The sequence below is a fragment of the Trichoderma virens genome, assembly GCF_000170995.1.
Source record: "Trichoderma virens Gv29-8 chromosome Unknown TRIVIscaffold_1, whole genome shotgun sequence".
In the NCBI taxonomy this organism is placed as follows: Eukaryota; Fungi; Ascomycota; class Sordariomycetes; order Hypocreales; family Hypocreaceae; genus Trichoderma; species Trichoderma virens.
This window is the reverse complement of record NW_014013748.1, coordinates 1,882,563-1,901,534: the sequence shown is the minus strand read 5'-3', so window position 1 is coordinate 1,901,534 and position 18,972 is coordinate 1,882,563. Positions and strand designations below refer to the sequence as shown.

Here is an 18,972-nt window from a genome sequence, read left to right as displayed (position 1 = left end):
AAGCAGCAAAAATCGAGGCTAGCTTGCTGTATGCAGGAGCGGCTATTGCAAGATGGCAATTATGGATCCCGTCTCCCCACTGCCTCTCCATACTGGTATTATTACTTGTACTTGTACATGTACGAGTAAGTAGTCTGGAAGTCTAAGACGGCACCTGACTGAACACGCCTTCACGCACAAATGGCACCTGCGGGTATTATACTGCGCCCTGAAAAGAGGCATCTATCCCGCGAACCAAAAAGGGCAAAAGTGGTATTACACTACTGTACTATAAGTTGGAGAACAGAGTCCGAACCGAAAGGCCCCTGCTAGTATTAATCCGTCGACGGGTCAAGTCGAGAAAAGAAAAGAGAAAAAGAGCAGGAAGCGGCGACAAGGCATGCTATGTTACTTTTCCTGTTTTTCTTCCCCCCCTCCAAAATTTCTCTGTTACACGGGGGATCTGTACCACATGTACCGATGCGTTGGATCACCTCCTTAATGGCAAAGGGACACAGACACACGCGAGAAAGAAGAAAAGAAGACGAAAAGAACAGGAAAAAACTCGGGGAAGCCGGGGTGTTGGTGCTACACTCCTGGTGCGAGTACCGTACCTGCATGTCAGGCACAGATCTGCTCATTGGCCAAAATGAACCGTTCAACTAATGCACGGCTGCATCTCGCGACAGTGGCGACTCATGGCATCTTGTTTCTCCTTTTTCGGCTGCTGATTCTTGGACGGAATACTACGTGGTCGGCCGCAAGCATCAGACGATATGACGGTCAAGGCGTGTGCCCCCATCCCAATACGGAGCTCTGCCACTTGCAAACACCGTATGGATGGAGCACTCGGGGCACCGGCGGTAAACGCTCACGGTCAAGAGTTGGATGCGCCCGCCTTTTAGCCGCTTGCCCCAAATCCTGCTTGTTCTCGAAGCCAACCCTCGGTGTAATGCCCAAGATGACACCGGTGTCGAATCCGTCCTGTGTCGTTGCAGCCAATAGAGCTTCCTCGATGGAGAGAATTGTGATGACTAGCCTCCATCTCTGATCTACGATCAGTTTAAAACTCTAGCTTATTGGCTGGGCGCAGATACATAGATGGCCAGTGCTCCTGGAAACCTCGGACCAACGTCCAACTTTGGGAGAGGTCTGATGCTACCCTACCTTGATCCGCCATCATCTTGTTGTACTAGGGTGCCCCAGAGCTACGCAAAAACTTAGACGCCGATATACACCCCATAATACAACGTGAAAGCTGTCAGCACTGCCCGTTTTTGCTGGTCATGTAACGAGACGAAACGGTCTGCCCTGTTGCATACATTGCATACACCACAACTTCCCTTCTGCTGCTGCGTGATAGAGCAGCCCTGGAAACGTCTATCTCAAGGCTTATACCATGCCTATATGCGGAATTACGATATCGCCGAGTAGGGCCCCTTTATTCCGACTTACGGAACAGAGCGAGAGATGATACAGGTACAACTGATTGCTGTTCCCATTACCAAATATGCTACCAGAATATCAAGATCCGCAATTGCACATTTGCTGTTCTGAAAGACAGTGGGACGGTCGACGGAGCCCCAGCAGTAATACAGAGCACCCGTATCCACTACTACCACGGAGTAGTATACTGGCTGGTGTCTTGGATTCTACAGCAAAAACCTGTTTGCATGATCCTACTCTGCAAAGCAAACCCTTTCGTGTATGGCGCCACCTTCCGATCCTTCGACTTATACGGAGTAAATGGATATCCATTGTGTAACACATCATCAGGGTTCCAATGCCAAATAGGGCCATGAGATAATGTGACAGTTAGAACAACCTGATCTCAATTGGGAAATTGAGTTGCTTGTGAACAACCCTTCTTCGTTCCCTGATTGCCTTATACTTCCAAAGCAACCAAGGGCAGCCCCGCCAAGCATCAATGCTTGTCCTGCTTCTTACTCCCGGGTTCGCCGAAACAGTTCGTGTCTGTCTCTGGGACTCAATGCCCAAGTAGGAATCCGCGCTACAACAGAGCCAGCGCGATTTTGATGCCATGTGAATCGATTCGGGTGGATGACTTCTCCTGAGTGCAGTGTAAGACAACATGGAAGACACGTATGTCAGCAATACGGATGCTTCCATCCAGTCAAAGCGCTGCATCACCCCCTGGTATATCAGGAAGAAGATGCGTCGACGTACCCTGAAAGTGATGCTCTGGATAAGCGGGAAATTCTCCCGGATGCTAGTTCAAGGATGGAGTGGCTTGGCTGTTTCCAATTGCCTTGGTGTCGATTCTTGCTCAACTTGTGCAGGCGATCATGCCACATGCAAATCCAAGACAACTGACCTACATACTGCACAGGTGCACTTGTACTACCACTCTGCTGTAGGCCATTCATTTCGTCTTGAGGAACAAAGGGGGAACTACTGTACACCGATAGATCGGCCTGGTCGGATGTTACTTGGCCCATCCGTGTAAGCATTTGCAGGCGACATGTAACAGCCGGGTCAAAGACGGTGCCTCTCTGTTTTGCTTATTTCGCAGCTAACTTGCTGCTCTAGTTCTTCTAGGCCATATTGGGCATCCGAGATTCGCGGTACTTGTATGGCACAGGTCGGTCTCACAATCCACCGCTAACCTCATCGCTGAATGTAATTACTTGTTTACGAGTCTTGAGACACACTTCGGGCTAAGCAACTGCGTGACGGTGCAGAGCTGCCAGTGCTAGTGGTATAAACGACAAACTCGCTCCTGTGCCCCTCGCAAATGCCCCAGATTGTGTGGGGATATTCTGCGATTCGGTTGCATTCTAGGATCCTTGTCCAATCTCGTTAAGTCGGCTAGGCTCTGGCGAAAGCCGCCAAAAGCAAAGCGAAAAAGGCGCAGCTAACAGAGCATTGGCAAGCCTTGATGCCTTCCGCGTCCCGATATCATGTCAAGGCTCTACACTTGGACATGTCTCTGCAAATTACACCCCAGGCGTCAAAGAGGCCACCTCCGACAGATGCTTGGGCCTGTCGAGAAGAAAGGGGTAAGATGCTGGGAAAGCTGCGAAAGCCCAGGCGTCTCATTCCTGGCGGCTTCTTACGCGGCAAAACGCCAGGGCAGGGTAAAAAGAACCTTCTCAAAGAGAACTTGGCGAGGGCGTGGACTTTTTGCCCTGGATACTGCAGCGGCTGGTGCTTTTAATAGTACCACCTTACCTCTTCTCGCTGGCAGTACTACGATCCTACGGCCTGGTGAAGCGAGGTCCCCGATAGCTACCGAATGTTACCATCGTCAGTCTATCCACGACAGGGCGTTGGAATCAAATCAAGATTACCGTGGACCCTGAATAGGCGCACTCCAAGACTGAGAGACCGAGGAGCAGATCACTGCATGCACATACGCTGTGGCATCGCATCCTCCTCTTATACCAATCAAATCCTCAGCCTACTAATCATATCAGCCCATGGCGAATTGCTTGTGCAGTAGTCTTGTTGGTAGCACTCCCTAAGTGTTTCCTTCATCTGCCTCGTTCCCATGCAGGGCACGAGCACGGAGGATTACTGCCACCTACCAGCCTCATCCTAGCAAAACGCATTAGCCCTCAATCTATCTGCTAGACCCCCAGATCTCAAGCTAAAAGATGAACGTCTGCCAAACACTAACACGAGAAAAAAAGAAATAATAATAATAATAATTCCTGAATTGGCGGCAACTGGCTAACCTGCATCATACGGAGTACATAGTACCTACATGCGACATGCATGGCAGCCCATCCAGGGCATCCCCCGTCTGGTGCTAATCCCAACTGAATACCGAACATGTCACGACTCTGCCGGCTGGCGGTTTCTGCTCACGCGACACCGCGCCACTTTGTGCTGTGTCCTTTTTTCTTGCTTTTTCTGTTAGGTCCCTTTTGTTCTTTTGCTAGCACTGCTACTGTACGGTAGTACGAGGACAGTAGTTGCATGTGTTTGATTACATTTCATCAGCCAGGGGGACGCCGGTGTGTTTTTTCGATCGTGCTACTTGTTTTGCGATCCGGCCTAGAGGCGCATACGAGAAATACGTCCACCCCCCTTGGTTATTTTATCCGGAAACCACGGGAGGTAAATGGTGGCTTGATGAAGGGACGTTTGGGGTCAAACTTCAATGTCATGGCTGACTTTGAAAGAAGACGCGCTGCTAATAATCCCTGCCTATAACACCTGTTAGACTTTAGTTAGTAGAGGGCCGGACATTCTCTATTTTGTGCCTTTTGTACTGTGATTCGGCTTTTTGAGTCAAAAAGCCCGAGGTGTATTGAAGATGCCTTGCATTTCATGTGAAAGGTAACCAAGTCGATAATGCTCTTCTCAGATATCTGCGGGTACCTATGCAAAACGAGATACACGCAATGTGGACAATCAACGCATAGAGTATCGACTGTTGACGAAACTATATTCTACCTGCAAGAATACTCCTTTACTAATTCCTCAAACTAAGATTCATAAGAGGAGAGACGTCACTTGATCCCTCACATGCCAATGGAGAACACCGCATCCACAAAGCCCGTTTCAAAAGATCTCAATATTTTCCTTGGTGACGCTCTGCTATGAAGAAATTTTTTAGATCCAACCATAAGAATGTTAACCCAGACGAATGTATAAGCACAACCGTATCGCTATTCGTGAATACACCAAGGGTCATGTATTCTTTGGGAACCCAGAGCAGGCGTTTTCCTTCTTGCATTATCCATCCGTCGATGAGCAGTAATTCCTGTTTTTTTGGAGCTTCTTGCATTATCCATTCGTCGATGAGTAGCAATTTCTGGGTTTTGGGAGCCTCTTGCATCTCTGCCCCTGATTCTGACGTTTCCTTGTCTGGTTTTGATGTCTCTGCATCTGGTTGGGACACACTCACCATGTATTTGTGGTTTAAATATAGAGACTTGCCGTCGGACGAGAATATGAAAGATGTAAACATCTCATTGTTTGGAAGCTTGATATCGAATCCCTGCCAGAACTGTCCAGTTGCTGTGTGCCAGAAGTTTATTTCGCCGATCTTGTCTTCTGGACTTTGCGCGTAGTGTATCGACGCCAGCCTGGTGCCATCTGGAGAGAAGGCGACGGATGAGTATCTCTGTAGCGATGGCCTTGCTCCTCTTGGGGTGTGAAAGTAGAGTAGCTCGTCGGACCTGACCATTCTCCTTCTGCGACTTATTTCCCCCTCCCACAGACGCTTGCCAGTCATTACATCTAGCAGCATCATTATCCCAAATCTGAGGCCCACCGCTAGTTTTTTGCCATCTGGTGAGAATCCAATTGCTAATATTTGTGTATATTTAAAGTTGGTTAGAGTTTGTCGGCAGGCGCCCGTCACCACATCCCATAACCGTATTTCCAAGTCAGATCCTGATGCCAGGGTCTTGCTGTCTGGCGAGAACGCAATGGCAGTAACCTCCAACGAACGTCCCGGGTCTAGTTCCTGGCACGTTCTTGTCGCAAGATCCCATAGCTGCACTATATCATTGGGATGGACCTTTGTTGATGCCAGTATCTTGCCGTCTGGTGAGATTGCAGTTTCACAAATGGCATCTCTCGGGTAATTACGTGGATCCTCTTCTTGCATATGCTCTTCTTGGATACCCATTGTCGCATCCCATAACCGTATTATGTAGTCGTCAGATGCCGAAGCTAGAATCTTGTTGTCTGGCGAGATCGCAATTGCTGAATCGCCACCGCTCATAAGAGTTCGCGCAGAAACGTCTCTTGCTATGTCATATACTCGGATTGAATTGTCCATCATTCCCACAACCAACCTTTTATTATCCTGACAAAATGCAATAGCGCCCGCACCCCTAGTTGTTTCATCGATCGCCATCAGATATTTACGTGTTGTTGCATCGAATAGCCATATTCTGCTGGTGAATCCCGATGCTATTCTGCGACTATCTGGAGAGAATGCAATTGTTTCTGGTTTTCCAAAAAAGCTTTTGATTGTCCGCTGATACATCCCCGTTGTCGCGTCCCATATTAGAATCGAGCCATTTCTCAATCCTGACGCAAGAGTCTCGCGATCAGAGGAGAATGAGAAAGCAGTTATGCCATCGGAATCCTTTTGAAACTCTTCCATTTCCGAGAGCCCAGCTAACTGCACGGCGCTGTCGCCGCGTTTTGTCTCAGGGATCCCACAGTTCGAAGACAACGTGAAATGTGTTATCCAGTAGCCATCGCTTTTTGCGGCTTCTTTACCGCCTGTTTCGGCATCTCGTCCGAGTGTTGGATTTCCAAATGTGGCAAGCATCAAGGTTTTGTTATCTGGCGAAAACGCAATAGCTGAAGCCCCATCGCAATGGCATTCAACTGTTTCTTTCAGCACACCTGTTGCCACATCCCAAAAGCATATTGTTTCATCTTTGGATTTGGACGCCAGCGTCTCGCCATCAGGCGAGAATGCGAGAGCCGTAATTTTGCCCGTATGGCCTTTGATCGACTGTAAAAAAACGGTTGTTCTAAGTCCTTGAAAGCCTCGTATGAAAGATAGTCTCTCGTCCCATTGTGTGGCTTTCAATTCGCTTGACATTGGACTAAAGATAAGTGCCGAACCATATACTTGCAGGGGAGCCTGAGAAATGATCGATCCATTGCTAAGTATGAACTTTTCTATGGCACTTAGAAGCCCTGTAAGATGAAGATCGTCATTAAGCTGCACTTGTTAGCTCTTGGTATCTATTCATGGTTTCAAGTTGAATACATGCCTTGTGGAGAAGTTTCCGTATGGAACGTAAACCTTCTGGCACCCCGTCAAGCAGAGATAGGCTCTCTATCCAGCGGAGAAGATGAGTCTTCAAAAAGGGCTCCAAGGTCTCACTGAGTATAAGTTGACGTTCATCTTTGGAACTCGTGGCGTATGTATCGCAAAGATGGTTGACCCAATAGAAACATGGATATTTCATTGAAGCTAGCGGATTCGGATTAGGTGGTTGTGCATCTTTCGGCCTTGGTCCAAAATCTGGAAGACAGAAGATATTTTTTGGTAGCTTTGATATGAGTTCGATTGACCGCTTGAAAATATTTATATGTCTCTGGGTAACTCCAGTCGAAAATATCTCTGTAGATAAAAAGTCCTTTGCTGACTGATGGATAAAGTAAACATTTCCATTGTTTAGTGTAAGAAATGAACCACACATGATTACAAGCTCTGTAATAGATTCAAGCCTCTCTGAAATATGACTTGGAATGTTAACGAGGACTCCAAGTTCGGCCAGGTTCAGTGGATAGTATGCTGTTAATATTGTTGAGAGTATATTCCTGCAATGCTCCGCGTTCCCTCTTTTTAGTTCGTTGACCTGGCTTATCATCCGTTTATAGAGTGCGGCTAAGCCCTCTGGGAACTCCTCAACTACCATCATTAGATCCCATTGTCGAACTTTTTTAAGCTCTTTCATCACTAGAGATACCCATAAAAATGTGCCGTGAGCTTTTTGTTGAATTATCCTGTGTAATTTATCGCGGAGGTCTGAGTCATCCCGTATTGAGAGCAGGTTTGATATGCTATGCTTAATATATACATCGATAGCCTCGGATATATATAATGTATTTTGTTCCAGGTTAAGATTAAGGATCTTTTGATGTACTTGTATGTAGGGCTCAAAAGTCTCTCGAATGTCGATTATGTTCCGGCTGGATATAATATATCTGATGTGAGGAAACGGAAATTGCTGTAAAATAACGTCCAAAAGCTCAAATAAATCCGTTTCACACTCGTCCAGCGCATCGATAATTAAAACTAGTTCCTTTTCTTTTGCTTTTAAATCTTGCAGAATAGCCAGAAATATCTTAAGTAAGGCTACCCAAGCGTTCGAATCTTCAAAGAGGCTTTTGCCCGCATGATTGTGTTTTTCCTTAATATGCGAGATAAGCGAAGGCTCCTGGATAATAAGGAGGTAGATGAGGCCCCGTAGTACAGCAGTTGCGTTGTTAAGGTACGCATTTGTGCCTTGGCAGAAAAAGAAAGACAAAAGCGTGTTGTTCGTAGTCTGATCCGTCGACTCTGCTAACTTCGTCTTTGGCATCAACTCGTCGATTATACCACAGAGCAGCATCGTCTTTCCCTTCCCTGGATCGCCATTGATCCAAAGTATTCTGCCCTGTGTATCATTTCGCCAAGCTTTGAAAGTCTCATTTTCGAAGACCCAATAGTACGAATCTCTGAGTAGCCCGCGTTTTTGTATTCGTGACTTATCGTCGCGGGGATCAGTTATTCGCAAGTCTCTCAGGCACTGATCTCCCTGATCCAGCGCGTAGTTATGCACATCGCCCAGATGGATCCTGGCATCATTCCCAAACTGATTATTGGAAACAATACGAGAGTTTGAGATCGATTGACTCATTTTCGTTGAGATAACGCAAAAGATAACACATCAAACACCTTGGTATAAGTTGTTGGACATTGAGACTTGGAAGCAGCAGGAGATGGATATATTTCCATAAAGAGGGGCCTCCCAATTGCTGCCCGACCCCTCCTTCAAGGTGCGGCTGAAGCGTTGCAATGAATGTACTCTTTACATCATTCGGCTGCCTTATCTAACGGTTAGGTACATAGAGATGTATCAGCATACCTACCAGGTAAGCATAATGTGTGTTTCTACTTCCCGCATTTGAAGCGGCCTAACGTAGCAGGCCCCCTGCGACATGTACGAACAAGCAGAGTGTTGGCAACTTGAAGCGCCACCTGAATCTTCATTAAAGGAAAAGTCGTGGAGTTAATCACATGCAGAGAGTTGTTTATTGAATAATACCCATGTAAGCAAAAACACTTCTACACGCAGTCGCAACCGCCCGTGACATCAAAAGCCCTTATACATTGGCCGCTACCTCTTTGAACGCCCTCCCATTCGACAGTTCAGAAGGTTGATAGGAGAGAGCAGAAGAAAGAAAGAATAATAACAGTATACATAAAAAACAACAAGAGCCTGAAAGTGAAACTTGAAGGCTGAACCATGATCTCACTTATGTTGAAGAGTAGCGCTTTCGCAGTAGCAATACATTCCTCTGTCTCCCTCGCCCAGTCTCCTTAACTAAGGACATGGCGGTCAATTCCGCCGATGGAGCATGTTGTACCTCTCATCCTGAAGGTCAGCTAAAGCTGTGGGGAAATCATCCGCTCTTGAGCCTCTCAGATTGAAATCCTGAGCCGTGGGCAGTTGTTGCCCGAACTCTTCTTGCGTGGGAGAAGATTGCGGTGTCGAAGGTGGTCCGGGTACCAAAAATGCCATCAATGACAGAGACCTAGGCGATGGAGGGCTTCCTAACCGACGTTGGAGCACCTGAGCTAGCTCCCCGGCCTACGAATCGTCACCCGTGCTCCTCCATCCGTTAGATCCGCGAAGATGCCTCGCTCGAAGCTCAACACTACGTGCCTTGCTGGTCCAGCTGCAAATCCACTGTTAGTATACTGTAGCTCCTGAGCACGTGGTTGGCTGGTGCTTACATTTTGATGCGGCCATCATCTCCACACGATGCCAGCATGCATGGATCTGTAGGATTCCAGACTACCGCGTTGCATCGTGGTTGATGGCCGGGTAACCGTTCCACGGCGGCTCCAATGTTCTTGTGCCAAATAAGGATGTTGCCATCTTCACTCCCGCTCATCACGAAGCTCTCGTTGGCACCGCCAAATGCGCTACGGATCAAGAACTCGCCTCCCGTGTGGCCTAAAAACTTGTGCACCGAATTCCTCGTGGTCAAGTCAATCAGCTGGGCCTCGCCATCCTGCTTGTTTACCAGCAGATGCCGGGAATCCTGACTGATGCTGACGGATGTTGGTCTTGCTTTTAGCTCCAGATCGTATTCCAGCTCTCGCGTGTTGGCATCGTAGACGTGGATATTTTGCAAATCATCCACTACGACCAGCAGACGCTCATCGGGAGAACCGCAGAGGTCCTGTACTCGATGCTTTTTGTTCCACTCGATGATTTCGTCGTCGTATACGTTAAAGGTGCACAGGCCATGAACCTTGTCTAAGCTTCCCAGAACAAACGATCTACTGTCTGCCGCCCATACACAGCCGCTCACTGGCTCGGTAAACTTTCTAAGTGTCTTGATCAAGGTGCCAGTCTAGAATTCTCATGTGTTAGCAGTCTCAATGTGATGCAAAACCCAACTTTGTCTGCAAGTGCGTTGTGGGGTGGCTTCTTAGGGTGGCTTCTTACAGTTGTATCCCATAGACGAGCGTATTTATCGAAAGAGCAAGTCATAATCATAGAATCGTCAGGGCTCCAAGCAATGTCGCCAACACCGTCGCCTCCGTGGTTTGGAAGAACATGAGTGACGGTGAAGGTCTGTGTATCCCATATTTTGACATGCTCCCGGCTCCCGCAGGCCGCAAGACGTGTACCGTCATGAGAAAATCGAACAGACCAGACCTCTCCCCCTAGATCACTCAGCTCTAGTGCAAATTCAGAGGGAAAGTTGCGTCGGTCACAAAGGTGATCGCAGTACAAGGAAGGGGACGACGCCGCAGTGTGGTAGAGACATGTATTTATCTGGCTTTGCTTGACGTGGTCAAGTAGAACTGCCAGACGATTCTCCGGCAGCATTACTGATGGTGAAATGCGCTCTGTAGTAGCTCAACGAGTTAGCAAAATGAACAGTGTACTAGCGGAGTACGTGGGGATGGCTCAACTGGATAATTCAGATAGTAGCTTTCTTCGAGACTGTCCACGTGCGCCATCCCAGTTGGCCTTTTGCATTAGATCCTCCGTTGACTGGCACATTAGCAAGCTTGATAAGAAATGAAGTTTGGTTGTATCGTGGTACAGGGGCGTCAATTCTCCCCGCAACGTCGTTAAAGCTCGGGTGGTGTCCTTCTGTTCTAGTAGCTCTAGAAACTTTTGCTGCCGCAGCCAGAATCGCATGACATCCTTGTCCGATCCAGAAGTGAGAACAAGACCATTGCCCCCCTCGCTTGTCTCATCTGCCACTGTTGCGCCCCTCAAGAGGTCTTCAGCCTCCACCCACGAGCCGGCAAGCACAGCCGATCGAAATGCTGCTACGGTAGGGTTCTCCAAGCTGTAGCCGCTCTCCTGGCTGATGTTGTTAGCTGCCGCCTGGTAGCCCATGTCCGTTAAAGCCTGGATCAATATTCGCGTGACTTCCTCTCGATCATGTCCAAAATACGTTGTAGGTTGTGATGATGAGCGCCTCTCCCCATTTGACGATCCGTTTGTCACGACACCTGCCTTACGGCTGCCGTTTGTAGCCATAGAAGACGCTACATCTCGCTGTGTTGTGGGTGCGGCAAAGGAGCCGTTTGCTTGAGCGGTCCCGGAGCCGTTCGAGGTTCCGGCCATGTCCCCGTCGGACAGCATATTTACGCCTGCACCGCCGCGCCGCCTTCGCTTCAGTTGCCTCCCAGAAGTTGCGTCCGCAGCGGCAGACCCAGCGTCTGTAGCAGGAAGGGTAATGCGAGGCTCGCCTTCCAGCTGGTGGTCTGAGGAGGGTCGTCTTCGTCGGCCCAGAACCTGTGAGGGAGACTGGAGCAAAGTCGAAGGAGCACGGTTTGCTGTTGAAGACGCTATATTCGCAGCAGTGGCCGGGACTCTGGCAGAGCTGTCGATGGGGTCGGGGATGGAGAGAGTGTTGAGTGCCGGAGGTGTATCAGAGGAGCTCCGAGAGGCTGGCGGAGAGCTTGGGCCGTCGGAGACGTCAACCGAGAGGGCACGAGGGTTCAAGAGTTGGTCCACGTCGACCTCTGCGCGGCAGATGGCCGCGGGATGCTGGGGAGGAGCTTGGTGGCAGGCTGGCCGGGAGCCAGAGGGCGAAGACAAGCTTCAATCTGGGAGCACGTTGGGATCTGGGCCTAGAAGCTCCGGCGTGTGAGGAACTGGCTGGCAAGTGACGGGATTCGGGGGACTCGTACAAACAGCGTGGCCCGCCTAGATCAGAGCGATACAGGCAAGTGCAAGGCGGAGATGCTCATGTGAGGCCGCGACCGGGGCGCCGAGCAGACGGAACAAGTCGTCGTGGGAGCGTGCGGGATGAGGAAAATGGCAAATGTCGTCAGAGGGGTTGATGTCCAGATAGGCAGCTGTTGGAAGATTAAGGTTCCGATGAGGATGGCGCCTGTTATGGGATCCGGCTCAGTGGGCAAGTGACGCCTCAGTGGCTGAAGCGAGCGGCGCCGTGTCGGTGCGGCTACAGCGCCTGGCCTCTGTATCTACTCGCTGGAGCAGGTCAATCCCGCACTGGACATTGCTGGTAGGCACCTTAGCACATGGATACGTCCGTCCATTTCACCATGGATGTCTGGTACATTAATCCGGCGACGGTCGATAAGATTTCATACTACCTGTGCCCAAGGTTGTAGCCGGAGGCGCAATGCGGTATCTACCTATTAGCGGCCCGTGGCAACAAGCTACAGCGCGCTACTAAAGCGTCTTTACGGGTGACGGCACAACTCTCTCTCCTGACAGGTGGTTAACCTGCACTGTACCAGTTGCCCCCATGTGCCCGCTGGTGGTGTCCTCAACCAACCTACATGTACTCAAAGCATCATGGATACAGGTGTGTGATATTTGGGTGCAGCGAGGATTGGTGTATGTTGCTGTCACGGACAACATACAAGATGTAGCATCACACAGTTCGAACAGTGGCTACTAGACTAGAGAGTTTAGTGTAAGGAAGTAAGCGGAAAGGGAGGTGGGCAAATACAAGCAGACGCCGGCCGCAAATACCCGTACTGCGTCCAGTGTTTCAGAAATGCCGGTGGATGTATATTAACAAGGACCTATTAGAGAGGATAATACTATTGCTGCTACTGCTCTCTCTCAAGGGGGAGAATCCCGTGTGTACCATACGGCGCATCAAATACATGTAATACATGAATGCCACCCTTTGGCCTTTGGCTCCCTACATGTACTTATCTGTGCTTGGCCCTTGGCCACTCGTCAGCGTCCTGTTAGGCGCCGATTTCTCCCACCATGTTTCCGCCTGCATGTCTCATGGCCACCGCTGGTTGGGCTGCAAGTCTCCAAGCTGCATATCCAGCGCCGTTTGAGTGGCCCTAGAGCCAGTTTCCCCTGCCTGAGACCCTGTGCCATCTACTCGAAACGATGCCAGCGGCAAGGGAGAGAGATGGCGAAGAGCATGGAGTGTGTGGCTGAGAAATATCGTCTTGATACCTTGGGTACCTAGGTAGACGTCTCTACCTACCTAGCTAAGCACTTGTTAGTACCTGATATCGAGTGATGGGAACCTGTCGCTTGCGTAGAAGAATGAATCATGCGTTGGTACCTAATGGTCTCTTGGGTGTCTTGTGGGGTTGTTCACGATCTACTACAGCCTTAGTACTCTAAGGCAGTATGAATGGTTGCTGTCAGTCCCGTACTAATATGAACTACCTAAACAATCTAGCCAGGCCGAGGTGATTTCTTTCAATGTGCTCAAACATTTGTTTGCCACTCTAAGCTAGCTGCAGCATTGAGCAAAGGAGTTGCTTGTTTATGAAAGTGTACTTAGACTTATACTTTTACATCAAATGAGATTTGAAAGAGGCAGTTACTAATATACAGGTAGGCACTAAGATATACGAGGTCTTGCTTATTACATGCCCTTTTGCATGGTATATCACCTGCCAAGGCTGCTGCTCGACTATATGAGTCGATCCGACGTAATCGCCCACGTCGATTTAATTTATTCTAGCCACATACAGAGCCGTTCATGTCGTCAGCCAGCCTTGTGGGTATTCGGGCGCGGTGAAACGGATGGAATGGTACCTGACCATGTGTCTTGCAAATGAAATGCGCGCGCCGACTTACATCGATTGGCTGCTCTGGCTGGTGCCCAAACGGGCTGTGACGGACAAACTCTTCTCCCACCTTCTCTTCTTTTCTGACTGCAACCATAATTTGTTCATTTTAATTTTCTGCTAAACCCAGGAGATGATGGCGTCAATCACAGATTTCAATGTGGCGCCTCGCCGTTTGTCCACATCATTGAGTGACGTTAGCCCCTGCTAGGCTGCTAACTTTTTTCCCTTGTTGCGCTCCCAACACCAGCCTCATGCTAGACTAATACCTCTGTAAGTGTCTATCTACCCTACCTTGCCTACTAAGTGTACGGAGTGCGATAGGTAGCAATACTTATCAGCTGCTTCGCCACATGTGGCTGGTGGAGCCGCTCCCTGCCAGGGCACGGCACCCGAACCCGCCTAAGCCTTCCCTTGTCGGGCTCTGCATCTTGGAGTCCTCCTAATCCATCCAAACCCATAAACTCGCATCTTGTCCAGTCCTCTGCCTGTTAGCGGCTCTCCGCCATTTTCTGCGAATTCAGGATAGCTGCAAGCGCCTTTTGGGAGAGCCAAGCCCTGTTCGAGCCGAGCCCTGCGCCGGATTCTCTTCTCTTCACCGTCTCGTCCCCCCCGGTTATCTACCAAAGACACCCCGCCACTTCGTTCGCGATAGCCTCCCCCCTTACAACCTGAGCCTCTGATCCCGACAACTCAACGATACACGCATACAACACACACGCTCGACCATGAGCACGCCCAACTCTTCGCTTGCCCAGCCGGGCGGCATCACCGATCCCGCCCTGATTCAGTGAGCCTCCTCTGCTCCCGCCTCTGCTTCTGCGCTGCTTGCACTCCCGCTTCTGCTGGCCTGGCACGCCCCTCTCGCCCATGGCCGTTGTTGCTAACTCGCTCTTCTCACCTCTAGGCTCGTCAACAAGCTTCAGGATGTTTTCGCAACCGTCGGAGTCAACAACCCCATTGATCTTCCTCAGATCGCCGTCGTCGGCAGCCAGTCTAGTGGCAAGAGTTCCGTGCTAGAGAACATTGTCGGTCGTGATTTGTGAGTCCTGCCCTATGGAAACCCCCTATCTTGGCTCTTTCCCAGAGACAGCGTCATGCTAATAGTTCATCTGTAGCCTGCCCCGAGGTAATGGCATCGTCACGCGTCGTCCTCTCGTCCTCCAGCTCATCAACCGCCCCTCCCAGTCCAACGGTATCAGCCACGAGGACATCGAAGCCGGCGCCGACAAGGCCGCCAACCCGGACGAATGGGGCGAGTTCCTCCACCTGCCCGGCCAAAAGTTCTTTGACTTTGGAAAGATCAGGGATGAAATCTCTAGAGAAACCGAAGCCAAGGTTGGACGAAATGCCGGAATCTCCCCAGCTCCCATCAACTTGCGCATTTACTCTCCAAATGTCCTGACCTTGACGCTGGTTGACTTGCCCGGTCTGACCAAGGTCCCCGTTGGTGATCAGCCCCGCGATATCGAGCGCCAGATTCGAGACATGGTCCTCAAGTACATCTCCAAGTCAAACGCCATTGTTCTGGCGGTCACGGCTGCAAACATTGATTTGGCAAACTCGGATGGCTTGAAGCTGGCGCGAGAAGTCGACCCGGAGGGTCAGCGCACCATTGGTGTCCTCACCAAGGTCGACCTGATGGAAGAGGGAACCGACGTTATCGACATTCTTTCCAACCGCGTCATCCCGCTGCGCTTGGGCTACGTTCCCGTTGTCAACCGAGGACAGCGAGACATTGATAACAAGAAGGCCATTGGTGCTGCCCTAGAGGCGGAAAAGAACTATTTCGATAACCACGTGGCGTACCGTAACAAGAGCTCTTACTGCGGTACTCCCTACCTTGCCCGTAAACTGAATCTCATCCTGATGATGCACATCAAGCAGACGCTGCCCGACATCAAGGCCCGCATCTCGAGCTCCCTGCAAAAGTACAGCTCCGAGCTGGAAAGCCTTGGCCCATCTATGCTTGGCAACAGCTCCAACATTGTCCTCAACGTCATCACCGAGTTCACCAATGAATGGCGCACCGTTCTGGACGGCAACAACACCGAGCTCTCCAGCACTGAACTGTCTGGCGGTGCCCGTATCAGCTTCGTTTTCCACGAGCTTTACACCAATGGAGTCAAGTCACTCGATCCCTTTGACGTGGTCAAGGACCTTGACATCCGAACCTACCTGTACAACTCGTCGGGTCCTTCTCCCGCATTATTTGTCGGCACCACGGCTTTCGAGCTGATCGTCAAGCAGCAGATCAAGCGAATGGAAGACCCGAGTCTGAAGTGTGTGTCTTTGGTGTACGACGAGCTGGTGCGAATACTCTCACAGTTGCTCGCCAAGCAGTTGTACCGCCGATATCCTGCTTTGAAGGAGAAGATGCACAGCACCGTCGTTGCCTTCTTCAAGAAGGCCATGGAGCCAACCAACAAGCTGGTCAGAGATCTGGTCAATATGGAGGCGTGCTACATCAACACTGCCCACCCTGATTTCCTTAACGGACACCGCGTATGTACATCAGGGATTTTCCCTTGTCCTTTCCCCTCTTCATATTTGTGCTAACATGACATGCACGTCTAGGCCATGGCCATTGTCAACGAGCGCCATAACCCATCAAAGCCCGTCCAGGTTGACCCAAAGACCGGCAAGGCACTACCAGCTGCCACACCTGCCCGAGCTGGCAGCCCTACAGTCCCAGATGCCGATGGTAGCTCAAACGGCGGATTCTTTGGAAGCTTCTTCGCGGCGAAGAACAAGAAGAAGGCTGCCGCCATGGAGCCGCCGCCACCTAGTCTGAAGGCCTCGGGTACTCTGTCAGAACGCGAAGTTATCGAGGTTGAAGTCATTAGTAAGTCGAGCACGCACAAAGCCAAAGAATGAGCCATGCTAACCTGTACATAGAATTGCTCATCTCATCTTACTTCAACATTGTGAAGCGGACCATGACCGATATGGTTCCCAAGGCAATCATGCTCAACCTTGTACAGTATGTGGCTCCAATATGGAAATATGAAGCTGAGAAGAGATATTAACCGTTGATTTACAGGCTCACAAAGGATGGCATGCAGCGTGAATTGCTGGAGAACATGTACAAGACCGACAGCATCGATGACTTGCTGAGAGAAAGCGACTTCACCATCCGCAGGCGGAAGGAGTGCCAGCAGATGGTCGAGTCTCTCGGCAAGGCCAGCGAGATTGTCAGCCAAGTGCAGTAGACGAAAAGTCCAGACGAGCATTCCTAGATTGACATGTTAGAACGATTGGGCGACTTACGGCTTATGAGATGCATGACGCACGATGACTCGCTCCCCTTTCCCAAATCCCTTTATTTTCTTCTTTTTCGATACCATCGGCTGTTCCGGAGGCTAGAGTAAATGAGTAATGAGTCCGCCCAGAAGAGAACGAGAGCTGGGGTGTCGGCAATGTGGGGGATATCAGGGTTAAACTCGTCGGATAGTGGAGTATTTTTGGAAGAGGCAGAGCTGCTCTTTGGGGGATCCGGGTTGGGATCCTTGGGGGAGAGGCCTGCTTCTGATATGTTGGGGGAAGGATTCTCTTTTTTTAGGCTTATAGCATGACAAATTAGAATAACCATTTTCTTTTCTTTAATGTAAAACTATGAAATCCATTTGTATTCAGTTGTATCGCAAAATCATCCGCTTTGTGCTGCTTTGATGATAGCTGTATAAAGAAAGGGGAACATTATTCCTGGGCATTTATATGAGTGATGAATCGTGAAGTCCATGTACATGATAATGTACCAAAACCTGCTGTCACAGTTTGGAGTCGCCTCCCTTCTCTTTCAAGACCGCCACCCCATTTTCCAGTTCGTACTGGCCTCCATTCTCCCACCCTACCCATTCCTTCAAAACACTTTCCCCTCCATGGCCGGCGACTAAAGGCTCTCCCACGTAACCTCCTCCTTCTCTGTCAGCGGGCGAATAGCATGGTGTGTCCCGTAGCGTCACCGCCGGCCTCTGGTTGCCTTCCCTGCCGGGCTGCGATTCCAGCTCGCTGTAGTGCAGCACAGGGACGCAGCACGCATCCGTTCCATCGAAAACTGCCTCCCACTCATCACGAGTCTTGCTTTTAAACGTCTCGGCGAAGAGCGCGCGAAGACGAGGCCATGAAGAACGGTCGTGGCGCTTAGACTCCCATCCTTGGCCCTGTAAGCGGAGGCCCTTGAGGAGAGCTTGGAAGAATTGCGGCTCGAGGGCGCCGACGGACATGTATTCGCCGTCGGAGGTCTCGTACGTGTCGTACCAGGGACAGCCTCCGTCGAGAATGTTGTTGCCGCGCGGGTTGTCGCCTAGGGGTGTTTTGAGGGACATGCGGGGGAAGGACGCAAGATAGGAGCTGCCGTCTACCATGTTTGCCTCGACGACTTGGCCTTTTCCCGAGGAGAGGCGCGATATGATGGCGAGAAGCACGCCCTGGGCGAGCATGGCGCCTCCGCCTGCAAAGTCGGCCAGGATGTTCCATGGGGGGAGCGGCTTCTCGCCTGGTCTCCCGAGGAGGGCGAGGACCCCGGATGCGGCCAGATAGTTGATGTCGTGGCCAGCCATGTCGGCGTACTTGCCGTCGCGGCGGAATCCCGTCATGCGGCCGTAGATGAGACGCGGATTGATAGCGAGCAGCTCATCTGGTCCGAGGCCGAGTTTCTCCAACACGCCGGGCCGGAATGGGTCAATGAGAACGTCAATATGCTTTACGAGGCGCTTGATGAGGGCCACGCCACGGGGGTTCTTTAGATCGACGATGATGGATGATTTATGGCGGGCGAGCATATCCGGGGTTGGCACTGCGCCTTCAGAGCTGGAGGGAGGCCTGTCGACGCGGAGGACTGAAGCGCCCGCATCGGCGAGTATGAGGCCTGCAAAGGGGCCTAATGAAAGTTATTATGATGAATATGAAGTTGAAGATGTAGATGAGATGAAGGCATTTGTCAAGATGAGAGCGGTGATGAACTGAGTTGTGTAACTGAAGAGTTGTCTGGTGAGACGAAATAGTGGCGAACTATGTGCTTACCAGGAGCAAGGCCGGCAAACTCCAAGACTTTGATCCCTTTCAAAGGAGGAGCCGAAGCCGCTGCCGCCATGATTTCGGTAGAGATGGCAGCTCCTCTGGAATCTTGGCAGATTGGGGATGTTTGGATCTGATGTCCTTTCGAATCTTGTAAGAAATTAGGTGCGTGGGAATGAGAGCTGAAACAGATCCGGCGGGCCGAGGTT

General features: G+C 50.4%; 5 protein-coding genes across 5 annotated transcripts; 2 read left to right on the top strand and 3 right to left on the bottom strand.

Moving 5' to 3' along the window:
- Positions 1 to 2,071: 2,071 nt before the first annotated feature.
- On the top strand, positions 2,072 to 3,157 carry TRIVIDRAFT_197191 (uncharacterized protein; the record flags this gene model as incomplete). Its single annotated transcript, XM_014106066.1, has 5 exons — positions 2,072 to 2,082; positions 2,330 to 2,353; positions 2,409 to 2,442; positions 2,539 to 2,619; positions 2,813 to 3,157. The coding sequence occupies 5 exons, from the start codon at positions 2,072 to 2,074 to the stop codon at positions 3,155 to 3,157; spliced, it is 495 nt and encodes a 164-aa protein (XP_013961541.1).
- A 1,869-nt stretch (positions 3,158 to 5,026) lies between these two features.
- Positions 5,027 to 8,219, bottom strand: TRIVIDRAFT_132350 (uncharacterized protein; the record flags this gene model as incomplete). Its single annotated transcript, XM_014106065.1, has 4 exons — positions 5,027 to 5,091; positions 5,173 to 6,060; positions 6,187 to 6,615; positions 6,689 to 8,219. Coding segments are annotated over 4 exons (2,913 nt in total), but the record flags the coding sequence as incomplete, so codon positions are not given.
- A 485-nt stretch (positions 8,220 to 8,704) lies between these two features.
- On the bottom strand, positions 8,705 to 10,842 carry TRIVIDRAFT_185482 (uncharacterized protein; the record flags this gene model as incomplete). Its single annotated transcript, XM_014106064.1, has 3 exons — positions 8,705 to 9,369; positions 9,428 to 10,053; positions 10,149 to 10,842. The coding sequence occupies 3 exons, from the start codon at positions 10,533 to 10,535 to the stop codon at positions 9,282 to 9,284; spliced, it is 1,101 nt and encodes a 366-aa protein (XP_013961539.1).
- Positions 10,843 to 14,314: 3,472 nt separating this feature from the next.
- Positions 14,315 to 17,368, top strand: TRIVIDRAFT_73239 (uncharacterized protein; the record flags this gene model as incomplete). The annotated part of the gene is made up of 6 exons (XM_014106063.1): positions 14,315 to 14,534; positions 14,652 to 14,786; positions 14,863 to 16,249; positions 16,322 to 16,589; positions 16,643 to 16,727; positions 16,788 to 17,368. The coding sequence occupies 6 exons, from the start codon at positions 14,473 to 14,475 to the stop codon at positions 16,954 to 16,956; spliced, it is 2,106 nt and encodes a 701-aa protein (XP_013961538.1).
- TRIVIDRAFT_85903 (uncharacterized protein) lies at positions 17,326 to 18,893 on the bottom strand (the record flags this gene model as incomplete). The annotated part of the gene is made up of 2 exons (XM_014106062.1): positions 17,326 to 18,626; positions 18,770 to 18,893. The coding sequence occupies 2 exons, from the start codon at positions 18,837 to 18,839 to the stop codon at positions 17,515 to 17,517; spliced, it is 1,182 nt and encodes a 393-aa protein (XP_013961537.1).
- Between the last annotated feature and the right edge of the window lie 79 nt (positions 18,894 to 18,972).